At 42.4% G+C, this 24,050-nt stretch overlaps 2 protein-coding genes across 4 annotated transcripts in view; one reads left to right on the top strand and one right to left on the bottom strand.

Annotated features, from left to right (window-relative positions):
* Positions 1 to 15,306, top strand: part of LOC145344884 (V-type proton ATPase subunit C 1-A-like) — a 73,118-nt gene extending 57,812 nt beyond the window's left edge. For all 3 annotated transcript variants that reach the window (XM_080192158.1, XM_080192157.1, XM_080192159.1), the window contains 2 exons: positions 3,957 to 4,086; positions 14,710 to 15,306. In XM_080192158.1, the coding sequence (XP_080048284.1) occupies positions 3,957 to 4,086; positions 14,710 to 14,805 (226 nt within the window). In that variant the 3' untranslated portion in view covers positions 14,806 to 15,306. The remainder of the gene's footprint in view (positions 1 to 3,956; positions 4,087 to 14,709) is intronic.
* Positions 15,307 to 23,318: 8,012 nt separating this feature from the next.
* LOC145345576 (protein disulfide-isomerase A6-like) overlaps positions 23,319 to 24,050 on the bottom strand; it is a 66,910-nt gene continuing 66,178 nt past the window's right edge. The window contains exon 13 of the mRNA XM_080193414.1: positions 23,319 to 23,397. Within this exon, the coding sequence (XP_080049540.1) occupies positions 23,329 to 23,397 (69 nt within the window). The 3' untranslated portion in view covers positions 23,319 to 23,328. The remainder of the gene's footprint in view (positions 23,398 to 24,050) is intronic.

The following is a 24,050-nucleotide window of genomic DNA, read 5'->3' on the forward strand; positions in this document are numbered from 1 at the left end:
CCATAATGGGGCTGACAGGGTGGGGGGGGGATGGGTAGATTCCTTTCTCTTAAAGGCATTATGATCAGGGAAACAATTGAATCTTCACAAAAGTCTGGCAGGTTTGGTAATCTCTTTTGGTGCTATCCCACAAAATATCAGAATTCAATTTCACAACTTATGACAATGCAATTTGTAGTTACACCAAAGGACTACAAGACCAGTGCTGCAAGCACTAAATTGTCACACCCTTAACTCAGTCATTCCAATGAGAAAAGTACAAGTTGATGGATGTAGAACAAAGTGGATAGCATTGTGTAATGAAGAAACAGTTACTCATTTTTGGAGGATTTGTGCAGGATGTGAGCTAATTACAACAGTCACACAAATGTCTGGCAGAATTCATATTTTCTGTCCCAATGGGTTATAGCTGTGAAAATAATATGTGTCTCCATATTAGTTTTTCCACAGTGCATGTTATAGATCAGTGAGATATAAACAATCCTTTATAGTGTATTTCTGTATTCAGATGTACATAACTAATGATTAATCTTCAGAGAGTGGGAGCCGAAGTACCATCAAGCTTATGAAATCGTTTTGGAAATTCCTCTGCCATGATTGTTGAAGTCAAAAGATACCAGCGCTGCAAATTAGGATGACACTGCTATTTCTGAGAATTTATGTGACAAAGTTTTCTTCTAAAATCTAAAAAAATTCTGTTTGTGCTATTATTTTTGTTAACCACATTTTTGTAAAGTTTTAGTATTATTGTCCTCTTGCTAATTTTTGCTTTGGCCAATTGTATAAAAGGAAGTGTGGCACTTCTCCTTATCAGTTCAGACTAAAATGCAACATTAAATTGCTTTTATTTTCAGATCTTGGACATACTGTTATATCCCTAAGCCCATGTCCCACTGCCTCACAACCCACATTGGATATAAGCAAAATACTCTGGATACTGGAAAATCTCAAATCGTTGCATTTTTATAGCAAAGAAAAAGGCCATTAGGCACATTGCATCTATGCTGGTTCACCTATAGGAACAATTCACTTAGCATCCTCTTCCTTGCCTTCTCCCCATAGTCCTTCCTTCATTTTTTCGGTAACAATCCTCTTCAATGCCTTGACTGAAGTTACTTTCACCACATTCTCAGACAGTTTATTCCAGATTCTATCCCCTCATTGCACGAAAAAGATTTTCATGCCTCCATTGCTTCTTCTGCCAATTTCTTTAAATTTGTGCCCTCGTATTTTTGATCTTTCCACCAATGGGAACTGTTTTTCCCTATCCACTCTGTCCAAACCCATATCATATCTCCTCCCAAGCTTCTCTTCTCCAAGGAAAACAGCCCCACCTTCTTCAATCTACCCACTTAACTGAAGCTCCTCATCTCTGGAATCGTTCTTTTGATTTTCTTTCTGCACTTTCTTAATATCTTTACTGCAGCCAGAAATGGATGCAATAGTCCAATTAAGGGCCAAATCAGTGTTCCATTGAGGTTCACCTCCTTGTTTTTGTACACTATGCCTTATTAATGCATAGGCTCCTGTATGCCTTAGTAATTATTCTCTCTACCTTTAATGAATGTGCACACATCTATACACTCAGGTCCCCATTCTCCAGCATCCTGTTTGATGCTTACCCTTTGTTTTATATTGTTTTTCACTTCCTCCCAAAATGACTGAATTCATACTTCTCTGCATCGAGTTTCATCTGCCACTTGTTCATCCATTCCACGAACCTGAGTTTGTCCTTTTTGAAATTTTACACTAATCTCCTCACAATTCATAATGCTTCCAAGTTTCACATCATCCACAAGTTTTGAAATTGGACCTGAACATCAAGGTCTAGATCTTTAATATATATTAGAAAGAGCGAGGGTCCTAACTCCAATCTCTGGGGAACTTCACTACAGGCTTTACGCCAGTTTTTGAAAAACTTCCATTAACTACTACTCTCTGTTTCCAGCTACTCAGCTAATCTTTTCATCTATGTTGTTACTATCCCATTCTCATTTCATAGGTTATAACTTTGCTCACATGTCTGTTTGGCACTTCATCAATTGCCTTTTGTAAGTCTGTGTACACCACATAAACAGCATTACCTTCACAACCTTGTTTGTTAACTCGTCAAAAAATTCCAGCAAGTTACTTAAACAGACATTCTTGAATTAAATTGCATTTTCCAAATGCGTTATGTGTACAGCAAGCCAGATTCCAGAGTGCAGTTTGTCGAACTGATCATAAATCTTTTTTAAATGTGAAAATGAAGAGGAAGAACTAATGACCCCCAAATAATAGAACTCCAATAACCTCTTTAGAATTTATAAAATTAAAGAGATTTATTAAAAATGAAAAATAACATAAACATACAAGATTAAAGTTACATGGTTAAAACAGTCTAATGGAACAGTCATCAAAAATTCTGCTTGGTCAAAAGTACACAAGTAGACAACATTCTTAGCAACAATCCCCTAATAGAAAATCCAGTAATATTAATCAAATCCACAAATCTATGGCATTTTAATAAAGATATACGTAATGACTTCTCAACACTTTCACTCTGATGGCACAGAGTCCTCGTCAGTTCTGTGCTGGAAATCGCCATGGAGCTGATTTTAATAGTTAAAATTGAATTTACATTCCATTAGCGGGTGCAGGACTGAAGTCTCTGGTTTACTCCTGTTCCCCATGAATGGGAAACAGGTGGCCAGAATATATAATGTCTGGCCCTGCCCTTTGAGCCGCATCATTTTTCCACACGGAATGTCCACCTGTAACACTTACCACACTGCGTGCATTCACATGTATGCACAGTAACCCCAATTGAAATGTTATTGCTTTCTCTCTTACTCTGAACCCACATAATCATAGAATCCTTATAGTGCGGAAGGAGGCCATTTGGCTCATCGAATTGGTGCCGAGTCATACCTAAGCTTATCCTGTAACCCCACCTATTTATCCTGCTAATCTCCGTAACTTACTATTTCCTACTCTGATGCTATCTGTCTCTCAGTATTCTATGTACCCTGGTATTCTGCTCTGATATTACTGCTCTATTGCCATATCCCTGCTAAGTTCATTTAAACCTTTCCCAAAAGCACTAGCAAATTGATCCTGACTCTGTTTAGGTGCAACCTCACTACCCTCTCCAGGTCCCAGAACTGGTTTCAGTGACCCAGGAATTTAAACTCCCCCCTCCTGCATCATCTTTTCAGCCCCGTGTTCATCTGCTTTATCCTCCTACATTCACACGCTCCCTAAATTCTGACTGCAAGACCTCATCCCCTGTTCTGCCTATGTCATTGGTAGCATTATGGACCACAGCTGCTAGCTGTTCACCCTCCCCTTTCATGGTGCTCTGCAACTGTTTAGTGACATCCTTGACCTTGACACCAGGGAGGCCACATACCTTCCTGGATTCATGTTTGTGGCCGCAAAAATATCTGTCTATTCTCCTAATGATCAAGTGTGTTTTCATTTTGCTCCTCCAGTTTTCTTGTGTGCCCCTTGTACAGTTGGGCCAACCATGCTGCCATGGACTTGATTCTGTCTGCACTCCCCAGATGAACCATCACACTCATCAGCATTCAAAATTTAATACTGGTTGGAGTGAGGTGTCCTCTGGCAAATTACCCCTGAATTATCAACTTATTTCTTCTTGACCATCTGGTGGTCAATCATTCCCTCTCCCCCTGCACACTCTGAAGGTGTGGGATGACCACATTTATAAACATACAATAAAAGTAAACATGGTTGAAAACGATGAGCAGTTTTACTTTTTTATCAAGAATGTATGAGATTAATTGTCATTCGAGCTTTAAAATAATGGGCCTATTTGATTTGGATCCATTCAGGATCGGTTTGTGACATTATCTGAACATTTCAACTGTAATTTACGACCTAACTACATCATGATAGTAAGTAAATAAATAATAAATTAATCTACTATTCTATTCACATTACAACTTTTCCAGATATGGGCTTCCTGTTAACTTCCAGGCCATGCTTCTACAGCCAAATAAAAAAACCATGAAGCGATTACGAGATGTGCTCAATGCACTTTTTAAACACCTAGATGAAGTTGCTGCTGCAAGCACCATTGATGTAAGTGTGTACAATAACTTGCCCATAAGTGATGCCAAGTTATCATGCTTTTGCTTGTTTGACTGAAAAGATTCAAGCACTAATTGTCAGTACCTTATACTTACTCTGTACTTCAATCTTTCTCATCTCCCTGCCCAGCACCTCTCAACTCCTTTGATATAAAGATGGCCTGATGCAAGGCCAAAGAATTACTTTTGGCACCTTTCCTAATGGAGATCTATTGGGATTTGGGGTCAAAATAAGGCAGGATGCTCCGCAACAGCATGCTTAACACATGTCCCTCCAGTATTTGTGTTTGCAGTCAATTCATGTCAAGCCCCATCTTTGGAGAAATTCTGGAAATTCCAGGAAAATGGAAGAAAGGTGCAGAGCTGATGTATACTTCCTTTGAAACTATAATCAGGGTTTACAGTTACATATACAACCATTCGACAGCTTTTAAATTGAGTCCTCAGAAACTGTACATTCACTCATACATCTACATCTTTCTTTGGGCCTGGGAGTTTAACATTTCATCGATATGAAGTAGAAGAAAATGAATGCCTACAGCTCTCAATTTGCTCTGGGGATGACACTATGATGATAGCATTTTTCAAATCTATTCCATGTAATAGATATTAAAGATCTCCTACAATATCAAAAATATTCCATAGAATTGTTTTATTCTGGTCAGCTGAGTTACATGTGACATTATGTTGACTGTGGTTAAGGGTCTTCCAAGCCAGGCTTTTGAAAATTACATATGAGTAGGACTTGCCTGTTTTATGAAGTGCAATTCTTATCCATTGTGCTAACCAAATTTAGACAACTTGCATACAGATTGGCACGAGTCAAGACTAGGTATGTGCAGTGGTACTAATGTAGTTATTCTAGCTAAAACAGCAAAATTTACCAGCACGGAACACAGGTAAAACTTGATGTCAGGACAACCTTGTCTGTTGGGACATTAATTTGTAAGGCTATGTTGAGTCGAGTGAGAAAACTCCCCAGCCTCAGTGATAGATCAGCTCTGCAGGTCCCATTAAGGACTATCATCAACAGTAAAAAAAATTACTGCAGATGCTGGAATCTGAAACCAAAAGAGAAAACGCTGCAAAATCTCAGCAGTCTGGCAGCTTCTGTAAGACAAGAAAAGAGCTGATATTTCAGTCCTGATGATCCTTTGTCAAAGCATCAACAGTACCCTGGACTCTGAAGAGCTAACTGGCTTAAGTATGGGATTACCAAGGCAACCACAAAGATTAATGTTGCTTTAATCTTCAGTTGGTAGTTGTCATTCTGGAGTACCTAGTCCAAATAGATCTTTCTTATTTACTTCCTACCACGCCCCATTTTGAATGATGGTACTATCAGGCAATTAGATACCAGCTTCACAGGTTTACCATATGGTTTGTAATTTTTGTATTGATATGTTTGTGTTGTCCTTTCTTTGCTGTACAAAACATTTTTCTGAAATAAGAATGTAAGAACAGCCAGTAACAAATCAAGGATTTGCAGTTCATTGAAGCTGATCCATCGAGCACCATAACTCTCCCACATTGGCATCTATTTGAATGCCCTAATATTTTTGTCTCAACCATAATACTTGACACATTATTTTAAACATTTATTATTGAGTTATGCAGTTCTTCCTAAAACCAATTGAAGTGAAAGGATAACTACACTGGTGATCATGTAGGCCCATGATGGAGGCAACTTGTCCAAGAGGATAATCGCTAATGCTCATCACCCTCCTCCTGGAATCTGTGGGTCATTTGCATCCCTGCCTCATCTGGCCCGTGCTATAGCCTCTTCCTCTGTAACCTTGACTTCCACAGCCTCACCATCTGCATGCTCTTGGATGACCTCCTCATTGGAGGAGATCTGCATCTTTTCCATCTTGGCACATGGCAACTTTACCCACTCTATTTTTCTATTGCCAGGTTGTGAAGCACTCAGCAAGGCACAGGTCCTCTGGGGATTGTACTGCAAATGACCTGCCAGATCTGTCAGGCATTGCAATCACATTTCTAAAATGCCTATGGTGTATGTTATATATTTGGGGTTGTTGTTGTGCTGTTGCATGGTAACTTTAAGAGTCTAGTCACAAACTATACAAACTGTATAGTTTCTGACATCATCAGCTGCCTCGCGGACAATTATTCAAATAAACCTGCATTGTTTTTTGCATCCAATCCCACGTGTATGAACTGTGGAATGATTGCGACTAATATGTGAGGTACATTAAGTCGCCCAATTGCTTCCAACTCTTTCTTGCTCTGAAGAATTTTAAAACTGTGACCAAGGGGGTTAATACAAAGTATTAGTCTAGCATAAGTATTATATATTAATCTTTCATAGGTGCCCTTTATTGGTACCTTTCCTGATTTTCTGCATTGTGAATGAGTTGATGGCACAAATCAGTACAAATGGGTATGATCTAATGACCATTACAGAAATGTGGTTGCAGGGTCACCGGGACTCGGAACTGAATATCCAGGGGCATCAGACATTTAGGAAGGATAGACAGGAAGAAAAAGGAGACGGAGTAGCTCTGTCAATAAAAAAATGACATCAGGGTGATAGTGAGAGACGATATACGCTCTATGGAGCAAAATATGGAATCGTTGTAGGTGGAGATAGGAATAGTAAGGGGAGAAAGTCACTGGTGGGCGTGGTTTATAGGCCCCCAAATAATAACTTTGACATGGGGCAGGCTATAAACAAGCATATAATGGATGCATGCCAAAAGGGCTCAGCAATTGTCATGGGGGATTTTAACCTGCATATTGATTGGTTGACTCAAGCCAGGCGCGGTGGACTTGAGGAAGAGTTCTTAGAATGCTGTCAGGATAGTTTCCTCGAACAGTATGTTACAGAACTTACGAGGGAATGAGTTATCTTGGATCTGGTCCTGTGTAATGAGACAGGTAGAATTAACAATCTTCTTGTGAGAGATCCTGTTGGGATGAGTGATCACAATATGGTTGAATTTCTAATACAGATGGAAGGTGAGAAAATAGGGTCCCAAACCAGTGTCCTCTGCTTGAACAGAGGGGAGTATGATAGGATGAGGGCAGAATTGGCTAATGTGGACTGGGAGCACAGACTAGTTGGTATGACAGCTGAGGAACAGTGGAGGATTTTTAAGGAGATTTTTCTCAGTACTCAGCAAAAACTTATTCCGGTGATAAAGAAGGAACGTAAGCAAAGGGATAACCAGCCGTGGATAGCAAAAGAAATAAAGGAGAGTATTAAATTAAAAACCAATGCGTACAGAGTGGCCAAAACTAGTGGGGAATTAGAAGATTGGGAAAGCTTTAAAAAAAAATGACTAAGAAAGTGATAAAGAAAAGAAAGATAGATTATGAAACTAAACTGGCACAAAATATAAAAACTGATAGTAAAAGTTTTTACAAATATATAAAAAGGAAAAGAGTGGCTAAAGTAAATGTTGGACCCTTAGAAGACGAGAAGGGGGATTTAATAATGGGAAACAAGGAAATGGCTGAGGCCTTAAACAAGTTTTTTGTGTCTATCTTCACAGTAGAGGACACAAATAGCTTACCGAACATTAATGGTCCTGGGACTGTATGGGGTGAGGTTCTTAAAACGATTACTATTACTAAAGAGGTAGTGCTTGGTAAAGCTAAAGATAGACTAAAGATAGACAAGTCCCTGGGCCAGGATGGAATGCATCCCGGGGTACTGAAAGAAATGGCAGATGTAATAGCAGATGCGTTAGTAGTAATTTATCAAAATTCACTGGAATATGAGGAAGTGCCGGCTGATTGGAAAACAGCTACTGTTACGCTGCTGTTTAAAAAAGGAAGTAGACAAAAGGTGGGTAACTACAGGCTGATTAGCTTAACGTCCGTAGTTGGGAAAATGCTGGAATCCATCATTACAGAAGAAATAGCAGGACACCTGGAAAACAATCGTTCAATCAAGCAGATGCAGCATGGATTCATGAAGGGAAAGTCATGTTTGATGAATTAACTGGATTTTTATGAAGATGTAACGAGTGCGGTTGACAAAGGGGAACCGGTGGATGTGGTGTTTTTAGATTTCTAGAAGGTGTTCGATAAGGTGCCTCACAAAAGGTTGCTCCAGAAGATTAAGGTACATGGAGTTGGGGGTAAAGTGTTAGTGTGGATTGAGGATTGGCTATCTAACAGGAAGCAGAGAGTTGGAATAAATGGGTGCTTTTCTGGTTGGGAGTTGGCAACTAGTGGCGTGCCGCAGGGGTCGGTGCTGCGGCCTCAACTGTTTACCATATACATAGACGATCTGGAGGAGGGGACCGAGTGTAGGGTAACAAAGTTTGCTAATGACACGAAGATGAGTGGGAAAGTGAATTGCGTGGAGGATGTGGAAAGTCTGCAGAGAGATTTGGATAGGCTGAGTGAGTGGGTGAAGATCTGGCAGATGGAGTATAACGTTGGCTAGTGTGAGGTTATCCACTTTGGAAGGAATAATAGTAAAATGGACTATTATTTAAATGGTGAAAAATTACAACGTGCTACTGTGCAGAGGGACCTGGGGGTCCTTGTGCATGAATCACAAAAACTCAGTCTGCAGGTGCAGCAGGTGATCAAGAAGGCAAATGGAATGTTGGCCTTTATTGAGAGGGGGATGGAATATAAAAGCAGGGAGGCCATGCTGCAATTGTACAAGGTACTGGTGAAGCTGCAACTAGAGTACTGTGTACAATTTTGGTCCCCTTATTTGCGAAAGGATGTATTGGCCTTGGAGGAAGTACGGAGAAAGTTCACCAGGATGATACCAGAGATGAGGGGGTTAGCTTATGAGGAGAGATTGAGTATATTGGGCCTGTAGTCATTGGCGTTTAGAAGGCTGAGGGGTGATCTTATAGAGACATATAAGATAATGAAGGAGCTAGATAGGGTAGAGGCAGAGAGATTCTTTCCACTTAGAAAGGAAACAAGAACTAGGGGACACAGCCTCAAAATGAGGGCGGGTCAGTTTAGAACAGAGGAGGAACTTCTTCTCTCAGAGGGTAGTGAATCTTTGGAATTCTCTGCCCATTGAAGCGGTGGAAGCTACCTTGTTGAATATGTTTAAGTCACAGGTAGATAGATTTCTGATTGATAAGGGAATTAAGGGTTATGGGGAGCAGGCAAGTAAGTGGAACTGAACCACTTTTGGATCAGCCACAATCTTATTGAATGGCAGGGCAGGCTTGAAGGGGTAGATGGCCTACTCCTGCTCCTATTTCTTATGTTCTTATATGAATAAAAGGCTCAAAATCTGTCTCAGCTGTGTGTCTGACATCTGAGAATACACATTCTATTGGCTGGTCCTTTACTTGGCTCCCCAGTGCAATGCACCAATCATATAAGAGACCTCCAGAGAACTCGAGAGATGAGTTCATCCTCATTTACATTGTTTACAACTCAATTGCTCCATCTTGTAGGATGATGGTGCTCATTAAAAGGGGCGTTCGCTAAAGTCATCTCCCCACACTGGATCAATAGGGCATGTCAGTGTGCAATTAGGCCTATGTGTTTCACAACACTTTATTAGTGATTTGCACCTGGCAACATGCACCTAATTTAGGACTTGGAAATTTGTGAGTTGGACCAGCTTGGCTCCTCCCAGTGTGAGTGTGGAAATCCCTCCGATGTCCTCGTGCAGCATGATATTGAGATTTCCTCACTCCATGACCTCGTACTCCTCCCATTGTGATCAAGGATGCACCTGTTGGAGTTTGTCCTTCGTCTTCTTGAGGCCTAGGCACAGAATGATTTAAAAACACTCAGTGCTCTCCCCTCAGCCCATCCCTCGCTCCTCCTTGAGACCTTTGAATGCTCCCACAGAACCATTTTCCCCCATCTTTAGCCCCAAGGGCTGAGTATACCATCTGTGACCTGTGAGTATGCTTGAGACCACCCCCGCAACCCCCGACCTCCCAGATCAATGCGTGTGATTGATGTTATGTCCATATCCTGCAGATAACACTGGCCATGACTGAGACTACTGCCCTACTCTCCTTCCTGAACTGGGACAAGGAGAGTCTTGGCAATATAAATAGTGTGAAGTGAAAGGCTTCCTCAGTTTGCCAATTTCCCATTCTGACCCCAAGTCACAGATGTAATTCTATTAGGCTCTCTCCCTATTCATGCACATAAGACGTTTCCCTCACTTATCCCTGCCCCACAACACCCCAGTTCTGTGTGAGACACTATCTCTTCCACTCTTGAACCCACTGCTTGCCCTGCACCTCTTTGTCATGCCTCTGGCCACTTACTTCATTCCCCAGTCAGAGCTCTGGCCCCGCAGTGCTTTTGGCTACCTGGCCTGTTGCAGAGTCAAGGGCCTTATCATGCAATCAACTCTTCTGGCCACTTACCCCATTCCCTGGTTGACAGTTTGGCTTGTAGCTGACTCAAGGCAACTGGTGTGTTAGGCAGAGCTTTGCCTGGTAGTCCCACTTAAAGTGATGAGATGTTGGCAGTGAGGTCTTGTGTTAAACCAAGGAGCCACAAGTGCTGCTGCAAAGCAAGTGCATGCACTTGGAAGTTCCAGCAACGTGCATGTTGCCAGGTGTACATTGTTTATGTAGTATTGTGAAACATGGCAGCTAATTGCACACCAATGTGCCCTGTTGATCGGGGGTGATTTTAGCAAGCACCCCTTTTAATGAATATGCATGGCATTAAAATGTATGCAAGTCGTTCCCAAAGTTGAGCGGTGCGAAAAGTGCCCCACCATCGGAGGTTTGACAACACTTTCATAAACTAGTCTTTTGACGTTGTGAAATGGAATTTCATGCTCTTGAGATATTTTCTGGTCCCATTTGCATGACATTAGCTACACTGAGGAGTGGAAAATACAAGCCTTAAATTAGCTAAATTAACAATGCAGCAGGCACATAGGAACATTATCATATCCTGGTACCAAGCCACGCAGTAACCTGACTCTGAAATTTACTGCTCTGAATGAAAGAAGAGGCTGAAGATTCTCTGCTCTGTTTCTCCAGCTGAGCAGATGTGATGACTGTTTTTTGACATTGCCAAAATAGTTAGGAAATCACCTAATTAATATGTAAATAATAGGTATCAGGGTCACTAAGGGTACAACTTGGTCATTCATTAAAGGAGGTGAGGGGTGGCATGGTACACCTCAAGTTGCTTGCCGTTCATCTGATCCAACTGGCCAAACAGAAATGAAAAGTGTACTTCATCAGCTGTCTTTGTAATAAGAACATAAGAACATAAGAAATAGGAGCAGGAGCAGGCCATCTGGCCCCTCGAGCCTGCCCCGCCATTCAATAAGATCATGGCTGATCTGTCGTGGCTCAGTTCCACTTTCCCGCCCTCTCCCCACAACCCTTAATCCCCTCTCTTATCAAAAACCCATCAACCCGCTTCTTAAAAATATTTAGCGAGGCAGCCTCCACCACTTCAACGGGCAGAGAATTCCAGAGATTCACCACCCTTTGAGTGAAGAAGTTCCTCCTCAACTCCGTTCTGAACCGCCCCCCCTTTATCTTGAGGCTGTGCCCCCTAGTCCTACTGTCTTTTTTGAGCGGGAAGAGTGAATGAACTATAAAAGAAAGAAGGATAGTGCCATGTTTATGGAAGCTTAGGGCAGTACAACCCAGTTTCCATCATTTAACAGACTTGGATACCAGGTTCTTCCCTGAATCCTAGTTGCTGATCACTAGATTGGCTAGGGCTGTGAAATTTCTGCTTTGTGAATTTCCTTCCCCAGTCCTGCATTCTTTGATCTTGTGAACCATGTTTGGGGACGACAAATAAGATTTGGCTATCTGACCTCAGTGTCACCTGGCCTTGTGGCAATTCAGGGACATTATCTTCCTAATTTGAGGAAATTAAAATATTTCAAGCAGTACTATGTTCCTACCAATAGATGGTAAGAGAGCACTTTGTAAGTCAAACTGACACCTACTGTGAGAAACACAGGAGCAGAAGTGGTCCCATCTTTTGCTTTACTAGAGAATTTTTAAAAAGGCTTAATTTTCATCTACTCTTTCTGTGTCTTGTCTCCAGCTTAGGGAATTTCAACAGAATATATAAAGTTCAAGATGTTGATACCTCTGAGGAACTTGATGTCAAATCAATTCATATTTTTTTGAATGGTCTCATATTGGACATTTGATATTCTTGGAATGCTCTGGTTGCCCTAATTGTTCACAGTCTGTTTACTTGTGTGAAGTTATTTATATGTTGCTTGGGGACAAACACATCCTGTCAACATCTCCGTCTGCAAAAATTTATTTGAGAAATACTTGATGAGATTCAACCAGAAACAGGAAGACAATAGCTTCAAAAGCCAAATCTGATGATGTGATCTTCAGTTGTACTTTAAAAACATTTTTGACTGTTTTAAGATGAGCAGAGGCAGGCAGATATTAGTATATAAAACACCCCAATTAAGGGCATTTTTCTCAGGCTCTGGCATTTTGCTAGCAGTGGAGAGCCTGCAGTGCTTTGGAGCTACCAGTAAACCGACTGGACTGACAACACAGGGTTCTGCCCATTGTATGTAATCAGACTGCGAGTCCAGAGGCAACCATTAGGAGGCTGCCTTTGAGAGTATCCCTTGGCTAATCCTGCTGCTAATAGATGTGGGCTTAGAATCCAATTTGGTCCCAAAATCAGGGTCGTGAAACTCACGGGAAAATTCATCTCCAAGAATGATGTTGAAATAACCAAGGATGAAAGTAAACATAATCTAAAGCTTTTAGTAAACTAGGCATTTAGTCAGCAGATTATCATGCCTTTCATTTTGCACCCCTCCCCAATCCAATTCTGGACAATAGCAGTGGACTCATAATCCCAACAGCATTGAAATTTTCAAAGCCGACCCACTTATAGACCTGCTGGTGCCAGTGGTAGGGGCAGAAACATTAGGGTTCTGGACTGATTTCTACTGGTAGGCAGAATGTTCCAAACTTAAAATGGATGAAATTGACCTACTTGACAACCTTTTTGTCGACCTTCGCATCTCTGGAAAGGATTAGAAAAATCAGCCCTCATTGGTCCAACCAACACAAGGCAGCAAAAATATACAACTAAAATAGTAAAGGTCAAACAAAGTCATATTTGAATTGTACAATGCTCTGGTCAGACACACCATACCAGGAATTCAACTGATACACAGGGAGACATTCAAGATTTAATACCCAATTCTTAATTGGAGCAAGAATGGGCTAGCCATTTTATCCCCAGAGCCCTATTTAAATATACCAAGGGAAAATCCTATCTCAATTTAGTGTCAGTCATGCAAGACGAGCAGGAGTCAGGTGAGTAAAGCGCGAGGATATAGCCAGGAAAGTCGCTTGGGAGAGGATGGAAGCCTGAAGTATGGGAGACCCAACGTTTCCTTGAAAGGTTTGGGGGAATGCTCCATTTTGGTTTCCTTATAAGGAAACAAAATACTTCTGATTTTCTTGGACCTTTTCTGGACCAGCTCCCCATGTTGTGACATTTACTTGGCAATGCTCACCCTGGGCACTGATCTTGCAATACAAGTTTAAAACACTGTTATGGTCTAATTGTTGCCATTGTAGTGTGCTTTTTAAATCTCCATGATGTTTTCATCTACGTGGGTCAAGACTGCATTAAGTTTGCATGTTTGTTAAAATAGCATAAGCATTGGTTCAGCATCGATCTTGTAAGTACCATTTTGCTGATATTTTAACCTCCACGTAAGCTACATTTCCAAATAGTGTAGGGAGCTAAAATTGAGACTGTGTTATCAAACGACTGAGTTACGAGGAAAAACTAGAGGAATTATAGTCTTGAAAGAAGGTGACTGAAAGGTGACTTTATAGATGCATGTGAAATAGAAAATTGTATGATAAAGTTAAATCTGGAATACTGTATCAACTTAAACAGCTGCAGTAGGACATTGATTCATAATAGTTATGGCAAACAAATTCTTCTTGACACAAGGTATAAAAAATGGAACTGACTTCTGCAAAGGATGATTCATGATTGTTAACAGAAAATAGGGGTTTGATGTTTACAAAACTGTTCTTGGCACAAAGTATCATCGATGCATGGAAGTGACTTTACTATCGGGTGATGGAGGAATAAGCCTTGGAATTATTTACGGCTTTTGTGATGGGGATCCATTGGGTCCTTTTGAACAGTTGAGTTGAAATAGCCTTCATCCATATCCATCATTCTTGTGGCCCTAGTAACAATGCCTAATATGGGGAGATGGTAGTGTACAGATAATGTCACTGAGCTAGCAACTCAGATGCTCAGGCTAATGAACTGAGTTCAAATCCCATTCGGGTAGCTGGTGGGAATTAAATGAATATAAAGCTAGACCTGGCAATGGTGACCATGAAACTATTACTATTCGTCATTAAAAAATTATCTGGTTCACTAATGCCCTTTATGGAAGGAAATCTGCTATCCTTGCCTGGTCTGGCCTACATGTGAGTCCAGACACACAGCAATGTCATTGACTCTTAACTACCCTCTGAAGGGCCTAGCAAGTCTCTTAGTTTAAGGGCAATTAGAAATGGGCAACAAACGCTGGCTTTGTGACATATACATCCATGAAAGAAACAAAATTCTACTCGTGACTTTGATAACGACCATAATATTGATATTAACCTATGGAATTTCATTCCTATTACAGGCTAACATGGATATCCCTGGACTGAATGTTAATCAGCAAGATTACTATGCTTATGTCTACTTCAAGATTGACATTGACTTATTTAATTTTAAGTAGGTCTTTGACTAAAATGCAAAAGACTAGATGTCACTTGGTTTTCTGTATAGGATGAGTTTTATATATAAATATCACACACATGCACACATGTGAGGAGATCACTTGGTAAATTCTTCAAAATGGTTAGCTGAACTAAGATTTTAAAATATGATGGTTTTGGTTGTCTTTTGAAGAACTTTTTAATAATAAAATCTGTATGCTGCTGCCTTTATTAGTAAATTTGGTTGATTACAAGTAAAATATTTCTTTGTGAGTATACTATTTTCAGCAATTTCTGCTGTCCAAAATAATTCTTCCTTTTATGATTTAAATTTAGCCCGGTTATTCAAAGTTCCTATCATTTAGCATTGTATCAGTGATCATGATGTTGGATTTGCATTCTTTTTACATAAAATATTTATCTATGCACACAGTAATTACTTTTGTGATTTTGAACATATATCATGTCCTTTTTCCCATTCAAAATAAATTGAGCTACCTCATGGCTTTGTGATCCCAAAAGCAATCTTTGTTTCATTTTCTTTGAATCTCGTTATTATTGTTATCATTTTATCAACATGATGAGCAAAACTTACATAAGGTACAGTGTGTTTGCCTTTGTCTTATCAATACTTTATAAGGAATTAATGTGGAATTGTTTCCAAGTATCTAGAGGAAAGACTTGTATACACTAACATTCCATTTGTATCAGTGAAGCTTGTGGTTTCAGGAGGATGAAGATCCACTGCATCATCAAGTTTGTACAGTCCACTCTCCCTGCAATCTGCGCAGACCCAGTGGCACCTGTGTGCTAATGACTGAGTCACCCTCTAAGGCATTCTTCTTTTTATGTCCTAATTTCTTGAGGCCATGATTAGTTCCTGCTGTTGTCATCTCCATACACCTTGTCTTAGTGTGCACAACATATCACTCTCCAAGCTTTCAATGAGCTCTTTAACTATTTTAACCTGAATCATTAGCAGATCTGGTAGATTCTCATGGCTGGTCTTTGCCCGAACTGATGAAACTGGTCAGTAGCAGGAACAGCAATGGGAAACTAGCATGCCAGTGGATGCTATTATTTTCATCACTTGCCTGTCTCCATTCCCATCACTGGCAGGGCTACAAAATCCTGCCTGCAGAGTCAAATGCTTGAATTGCGTACTATAATTAATAATTAAACCTATATATTCACAGCAAACAGTGAAATTCCAAAACATGCTTCCCAAAGAATACATAACATCGAGGTCCAGATTCTCCCTTCTCTCTCCTCTGTCTTTTTAACATGGTTATGATCTCACCTTGTATCTAGTTGCACTAATCCATAGTCACATGCATTTCATACTCCTTTACCCACTTGTAGTGCCAGTCCTTATCAGTTTGTATCAAGATGTTCCATGTTACCAGAATATTAATCTTCAATCTGATGTCCATGTTTCCATGAGGGAGCAGAAATCATTGGTGTTATGTTGAGCAAGACATAAAGTCTCCAGGTTGTAGTGATAAACAATCTAAATGTAAAAATGTACAAATGGCCTTAAGGCTATAGTTAAATTATGTACAGATGTACTGTCAGTTGCTTTTGCGGTCCTTTGAGTCCTAGCTGTTTAAATAGAGACCAAGATAAAATGGAATGTACTATAAATAAATTATTTTCATACAACATAACTTTTGTTTACTTAGGTTTTAATCTTGATTTCTAAAAGTATAATTTGCAATATGTGCCATACTTTTGGTGCCACCATTGTGAATAAAGATCTCAGCAAACAGTTTAACAAGCATTACCTTTTAACTTCTAACATAATAAAACATAATTAACAATAGGCCTTTGTTTAAGTAGATTTGAACTTTAGGGTGGAATTTTATGATTTCATCGCACTGGTTTTGTGGTGTGATAAAGTTGTAAAATTGGGCATGATGTGAATAGCAGGAATGGTGGCTGTTTTCGTGCCCATTCCCATTTTACCAAAGAAAAAAAATTGTCACAATTGGGACCCCGCCCAAAATGGGTGATACATCAATTTGCATTTTTTTTTGCATTTATCACAATGGAAGCTTCACTCCCAATCGTCCCAGCTCACTTGTCTCAACAACCTGCAGCTGGATCGGTTAAAAAAACACCTAAAGTATAAAAGTCACATTCAGGTGCTTGAGTAGTGAGGAGGTAAGTCTCTGCTTTTAAACTGCTCTGTGCTGCTCAGAGGCTTGAGGCTTGAGGCTCAAGTTATTGAGTGAGGAGGTAAGCCTCTGCTTTCAAACTGCTCTGTGCTGCAATATAGTGGCCATATTGCATTGTGAATTGGGGGGAGGGTCTGCAAGTGTGTGGGGGAGCTGTTGTTGTTCAGGGGTCCAACTTCAGCCTTTCAGCATGGACCGGGTCACAGCACTGACCTCAGGTCTTAGTGCCAACTCTGGGTCCAAGTACTGGCAGCAGCAAACACTTGCTGGTGGGGGATGGGCTGGAAACTTTCTGAAGTGGAAGTGCTGCAGCTTCAGGACTTGTCAAGCAGCACTGTCTGTGGCTTGTGCATGGGTTCTGGGTGTGTGTTTGTGAATGTGGGGGGGAATAGGGGGTAGGGGGTCTGTTTTGCCATTGTGGGGCCTGTGGTGGAGGGGGGGGGGGTGGGGGCTATGGGGAGTGTGTGTTGCTGGGCAGAGTTCTTTATCCTCTCTATCTGACTCTCTCCTTCCCTAAATTCTTCCCTCCCCCTCCAAATTGATGAGATGGCTTTTGTAATGCAACCCATTGATCGTGCTGTTCTTTTGATTGCTTCTGGAGCTGAGGAGGAGAAGCAGGAGAATGAATTGTGGGCACAGGAGACCCAGAGTAGAGGAAGATGGCCACCAGAGGCAGGATGTGGCTATCATTCTCACCAAGAGGGAGGGGGGGGTAGAAGGAGGGAGCAGAGGCCCCCCCGCCAGCAGTTCCGAGCATGAGTGTCCTTTGAGCAACTTATTACACATCATGTGCTGCTGATGGCTCCAAAAGGAGACACTGTGACCCCTGTGCCATTTGTTGCGAGAGGGGGCACCCACTCCCAGTGGCTGTGAAAGCGACAGCCACCTTAAACTTTTACTCCAGTGGATCATTCCAGACTGCAAGTGGAGACCTTTGTGACATTTCCCAATCATCTGTCCACAAGTGTGTCAAGGAGGTTATGGATGCCCTGTGTGCTCATGCTGGCCAGTGTATTAAATTTGACCTGGACCAGACCCAGCAGGAAGACTAAGCTGCAGGATTCGCAGCCATTGCTGGGATGCCAAATGTGCAGACTATAGCCTTATCACCCTCAAGGCCCTGGTGAAGAATCCAGGACTGCCATTCAATAAATGTGCAGTTGGTGTGTGACCATGAGATGAACATTACGCACATCTATGCCAGACATCCCGGCAACATGCATGACAGTTCTATATTGAGGAGTTCCAATATCCTGGAGGTCTTTGAAGAGGAGCCCTGGGTGCAGGGATGGTTTGTGGGGGACATGGGATACCTGCTTCGGACTTGGCTTATGGCACCTGTGCAGAAGCCTGAGATTGAGGCAGAAACTCAATTTAATGAGGGCTACATTGCTATCCATTCCACAGTAAAGCCAACTCCTCAAAATGTGGTTCAGGTGCTTGGGTGACATAGTAGCAAAGTGGTTAACACTGTTGCTTCACAGTGCCAGGGACCTAGGTTCGATTCCTGGCTTGGGTCACCTCTGTGTAGAGTTTGCACATCCTCCCGCGTCTGTGTGGGTTTCCTCCGGGTGCTCTGATTTCCTCCCACATTCTGAAATATGTGCTGGTTAGGTGCATTGACTCGTTGACCTGAACAGGCATCAGACTGTGGTGACAAGGGGAATTTCTTAGCAACTTCATTGCAGTGTTAATGTAAGCCTTACTTGTGACTAATAAATAAACTTTACTTGGACAGCTCTGGTGGGACACTACAGTACAGCCTGATATCTTCCTGCATTGTGGTGGTGTGCTGTGCCCAACACAACCTGGCGCAGCAGTGAGTTTTGGAGGAGGAGGACATGGAGGCCAACCAGCTGGGCATTGCTGGGGAGGAGGCCACCCAGCAGGAGGAGGAAGAGGAAGAGGAGGAGCAGGAGGACGACGATGACCAACACCACCCAGGTGCTGGAGGGCTGGTGGCAGCAAGGGCCAGGCCTGTGAGGGTGGCGAAGGAAGCCCTAATCACTACGCGCTTTGGTCACTAGGGGCCTGTATTGTCGCACGTGGGTTCCATTCTCCTATTCCCCCAAAATCCTATAATCTCCTCCAACATTGTAACACCAGAGTGGTGGACCTGGGTGTGCTGTGTCAACGAGATTCTGTGGCAGGCAGGAGGGTGATGGCAACTCACAATGTGCCATTGTGATGATGACCTGGTGCAAACTAGTCTGACTCCTACCTGAGCTCCACATGTATGCTGGCAACTGGGCCCACATCTGGGTGGTGGTTAAGGGAGCACTAAACCCCCATGCAGGGCCCTGGTGCAGGTGGTGGTGAGGTGGGGAATCTTGTAGGTTCTGGGGATGCCATAGCAGATGATGTAAGTTCCTGCCAATACATGCCACCCGCTATAGCCAGTGAATTATTTGAGTGCCTGATCTTCTCAGTAGCAGTAGCCAGTGAGCCTCCCCCACTGACATCAACAAGCAGAGTCCCTCTGCTGACTAGCAGGGTGAGTGCATTCCTGTTAGAGGCTAATCAGAGACAAATTAGTCACAGGTGTGGGGTGAAATAACATTTATTGGTGCCAATAATAGTGCCTTCAAAGTAAGTGATAACATAAAAACATGTGACTTGTACCTAGCTATTCTGTCTACCTAGTGTTGTCCTTCACCTGTGCCATCTTTGAGCCGTTACAACTTCTTAACTTGACGTGGCTGACCAGTACTTTTTGGTTCTCCCCAGGATATACATTTGAGGTGGAGGTGGCCATCTGTCTGCTGCGCCCCATGGCCTGTCATCCTCTGGAGGGCCAGGTGTTAGGGATGCATCCATGACACCCTCTTCCTCCCAGTGCTCCTGGGATGCGCCAGTGTCAGAAACAGGGGGAATCAGAAGGTGACAGCAATGCTTCTGCAGTGAGTTCCAGAAGCTCCAGTATCACTTGGCACTGCCAGTCCTGGATGACCACCTGTGTTCTTAAGAACATAAGAACATAAGAAATAGGAGCAGGAGTAGGCCATCTAGCCCTTCGAGCCTGCCCCGCCATTCAATAAGATCATGGCTGATCTGTTGTGGCTCAGTTCCACTTTCCCGCCCTCTCCCCATAACCCTTAATCCCCTCTCTTATCAAGAACCCATCAACCCGCTTCTTAAAAATATTTAGCGAGGCAGCCTCCACCACTTCAACGGGCAGAGAATTCGGCCGAGCTCTCTGCGATAGCCCTTTGACGGGTCAATGGCAATAGCCCTCAGATTGGGCCACACTTTGCAGCCCCTCAGCCATGATTCTCTATGACTGGGCCATATTTCCAAAAGTTGCTGCCATAGCCCAGAGTGGTTCGGCACTGTCCCACTGGGTCTCCTTTAAGCTCTGCAGCCTCTCAGCCATGACCCTATGTGACTGGGCCACGTTCTCAAAGGCTGCAGGCAAAGGCTGTGTCTCGGCGTTGTCCTGCTTGGTCTCCTGCAAGCTCACAAACTTCTCAGCCTGGCTCAGGATTATCAGCTAGAATCCTGAAAGGCCTGTTGAAACTCTCAGCTGCGGCCCTTTGGGACTTCATGTGGCCTGCTGTAACTCAGCCATTGCTGGACCCTGCCACTCCTGGTGAGGATTTCCTGAACTAGACCTTCCATTGCAGATGCCACCTTTGCAATGTTGATCTGGCAACCATGCAAGACAAGCAATAGCTAGTCCACCTGAAAGCTTTGGGAATCTTCCCAACATCCTCGCAGTTGTTCATCAGCCCCTCCTACATTCCCTGGCTCTGTTGCTGCATCTCCAGCAGGTGAGGGAGAAGTGATTGCAGAGATCCAGCATGTAGCCCGGGGTCAGCTGAGTCCTCACCTCCAGCAGAGCCCTGCATGCCAGAGGCCTCGGACATGCCCTCCTCCACTCAATGTACATCAGCAGAAAGTGACCCAGATGCCTCACCACTAACTGGACCCATTGACATGAGAATCTCTGGGATGGTGAATTGTGAGGTGGAAGCTGATGCAAAACTGGTGCCGGCCTTGGAGGTCACTTCATTGGCTTCCTCCAAGGAGTCCTCTGAGCTGTCAGGGGCAGGATGGGCTGGAGTAGCAGTGGGCCCGCGATACCAGATGGCCTGGTGCATTGGGGTCCTTCCTGGAACACAGGGCACAAGGTTAAGTGCAAAGGAGAAGTAGGAATCTGGGCTGCATGCAACTTATTTGAGATTTGTCCAACAAGTGAAGGATTTGCAAGTGCTCACTTCTAGGCTCCAGCCCGACTATGCTGTCACTAATGGTCTGCATTCCCCTCCTCTCCTGCAAGCTCCAGCGCCCGCTCCTCAAAGGCACACTACCCTGTGTCTTCACCCTCTTCCAGTGATTATGGTCATTCTTCTGTGGGGACAGAAGGAGCCATGTAAAATCTGATGGCAGGAGTCCTGCAGAGTATTGAGGGTAGCCTTCAGAGGGCAAAGGTTGTGATACTCTTGGGGGGAGGAGGGAAGTGCTTGGGGATCAGGGCTGAAAGCATACAGGATTCTGGGCGCGGGAGGATCTGTGGTTGATTCCATCAAGTCTATGGGTGATAAGTGGTTTGTGATAGTTACAATAAAGACTGCAGCAGGTGAATATCAAGTGGACGGGAAGTGGCAGATAGACACTGGTGCATCATGCAACTTCATGACCTTCATAGACCCGTGTGAAGTGGTTCAACGTGGACATCTAAAAAGTAAGTTCTTGAACCCAATGCAATAGCAAGGATGAAGATCTGGAGTTCCAACAAATGGAATACAACAACCACTCATCACAGTTGGAGAAATCTTAAGCTTGGACTGGTAGCCTTAAAGATCTTACAGATTCACAACATGTTGCAAAACATTAAATCACTGACTTTTGAAAATACAAAGATGGTGAGGATATCTATCTGTAGAACATCATCATCATTCACCAAAATCAGACAACCAGTGACACTAACACCAGTGCTATCAGGGGGATTAGCAAGGAAAATATGTGAGGTTATGAGAATACATTCTGGGTGGGATTGTGGTCCCACCCAGGCCCTATTCCCATAACCCTACATATTTACCTTGCTAATCCCCCTCACACTAGGGTCAATTTAGCATTGCTAATCAACCTAACCCACACATCTTGGACTGTGGGAGGAAACTCACGCAGACACAGGGAGAATGTGCAAACGGTACACAGACACCCAAGCCAGGAATCAAACCCAGGTCCCTGGTGCTGTGAGGAATCAACGCTAACCATTGTGCCACCGTGTCACCCCTTCCTGAGCACTAATGCAAAAGGAATGAGGCTATGCTCCAACTGAGAAAAAGTATCTGGCTATTGTTTTGCTAATGAACTTTTTCATTAATTCTCCTTGGGAGCGACAAAGTAAGAGTCTGTTCTTTCACTGCAGGTGGCCAATCAGGAAGCTGGGATCTCAGCAGCTGTACTGAATAGAGAACTGCTGTGAATCCCAGACATTCACATGTCCCCAATAACAGTTACAACAGCAACAAACGCCATGGGAAGGACACTTCCCCGACAAGGAACATCGCCAACATATTGTACAGCTACTAGGAGTAAGCAGGCACAGTGTACTTGAAAGCTTGGGAGTGGGGATCATGGTGCTGTTTTAGGTGAGTTTGAAGACCTGTCAGTTAACTCGTTCAAGGGGATTTTGCCAGAAGTGGCCTTCTTACAAAGAGGGACATTTCTTTCCCGTTCAGATCTTCTGCTGGCTGTATCCAGTAGCTCACCAGTGCTGGATTTATTTGCATTCCCCCCCCACCCCCCACCCCCCAAAACTCTCCACCACCAGTATTATGCAAATTGTTGGAGCCCAGGAACTCAACAGGGTCAGGCCAGAAGTCTCATTCCATCATTGTGACAGTACTAAACAGAATCTGTGTTTGCAGGCTCTATATATAATTTAGTTGTCTTTCATGGATTAGTTCAACACAAGTACTTTTTATCAAAAATAATCTTTATTCTGTAACCAAAGCACATACATTTGCAAAAAATTTCAGAAAATATGTGTGCTGAATAAACATTTTGAACCTGTGCAACTAACTTATGAAATCACTGTAGACTGCAGTAAAGAACACAATATTGTTACGATTTCTACTCAAGTGTCCTTAATACACATTACAAGCAGTCATCAAAATAACAGGAGCAGAAGAATCTGAACTGATAAATGATACAGAGGTGTACATATAATTGAAAATGGTCAGCAGAAGTTGTCAGAACAATTGATAAATATTGCTTTATCAAGGATTAAAATTCTATTTCAAGTATAAGCATACTTTTTTAAAAGAATTCTGCTTGAAAAATTTATGAAAAACAAAAGCTTTACAGCACTTGTTTTCTCTGATAGTTGAAATTCTTGAAGGAGGAGTGTTCCTTGACTCACAACTCTTCATTTTCCAACTCTTCAAAACTTGGATCATTTAGAACAATAGGTTCTTTGTGAGGCAACTTTAAAAATAGAAATATGTAGATATTATCACTCAACAGAATATATTAAAAATAGAAAAGATAAGGAGGCTAAGCAATATTCAGCACAAGACATGGAGTTCCAGATTTGGGATATGAGACAGAAGATTTTTTTTTAAGTATTATTTATTGAGATATTTGGTGCAGAGATTCCCACATAAACTACAGATACTCAGGTCCAAAGTACAAAATGATAAAATAATGGGATTGAAAATCTTTTGGGATAGTACCCATCTGCTATAGGAATTCAAGAAATCACCAGCCATTTCTCTGAAGATTTTGCTAACCTCTCACCAGTTACAGCGGGAGATGTATTGAACTTTTGTAAAACTTAACTCTTTTTTACTCGTTTGTGACACATGGGTGTCAATGGTTGGCTAATATTTATTACCCATCTCTAGTTGCCATTGCTAGGCCATTCGAGAGAGCAGTTAAAAGTCACAAGTGTCTGGAGTCACATGTAGGCCAGACCAGATAAGGACAGTAGATTTCCTTCCCTAAAGGACATTAGTGAACCAGATGGGTTTTTCCAACATTAGTTCCATAACATTCAATAGATTCTTAATTCCAGATTTCTTTTACTGAATTCAAATTCCACCGTTTGTCATGGCAGGATAAGAACTCAGGTCCCCAGA

Source organism: Carcharhinus amblyrhynchos, chromosome 7 (assembly GCF_965287045.1).
Source record: "Carcharhinus amblyrhynchos chromosome 7, sCarAmb.v2.hapA, whole genome shotgun sequence".
NCBI lineage: Eukaryota > Metazoa > Chordata > Chondrichthyes > Carcharhiniformes > Carcharhinidae > Carcharhinus > Carcharhinus amblyrhynchos.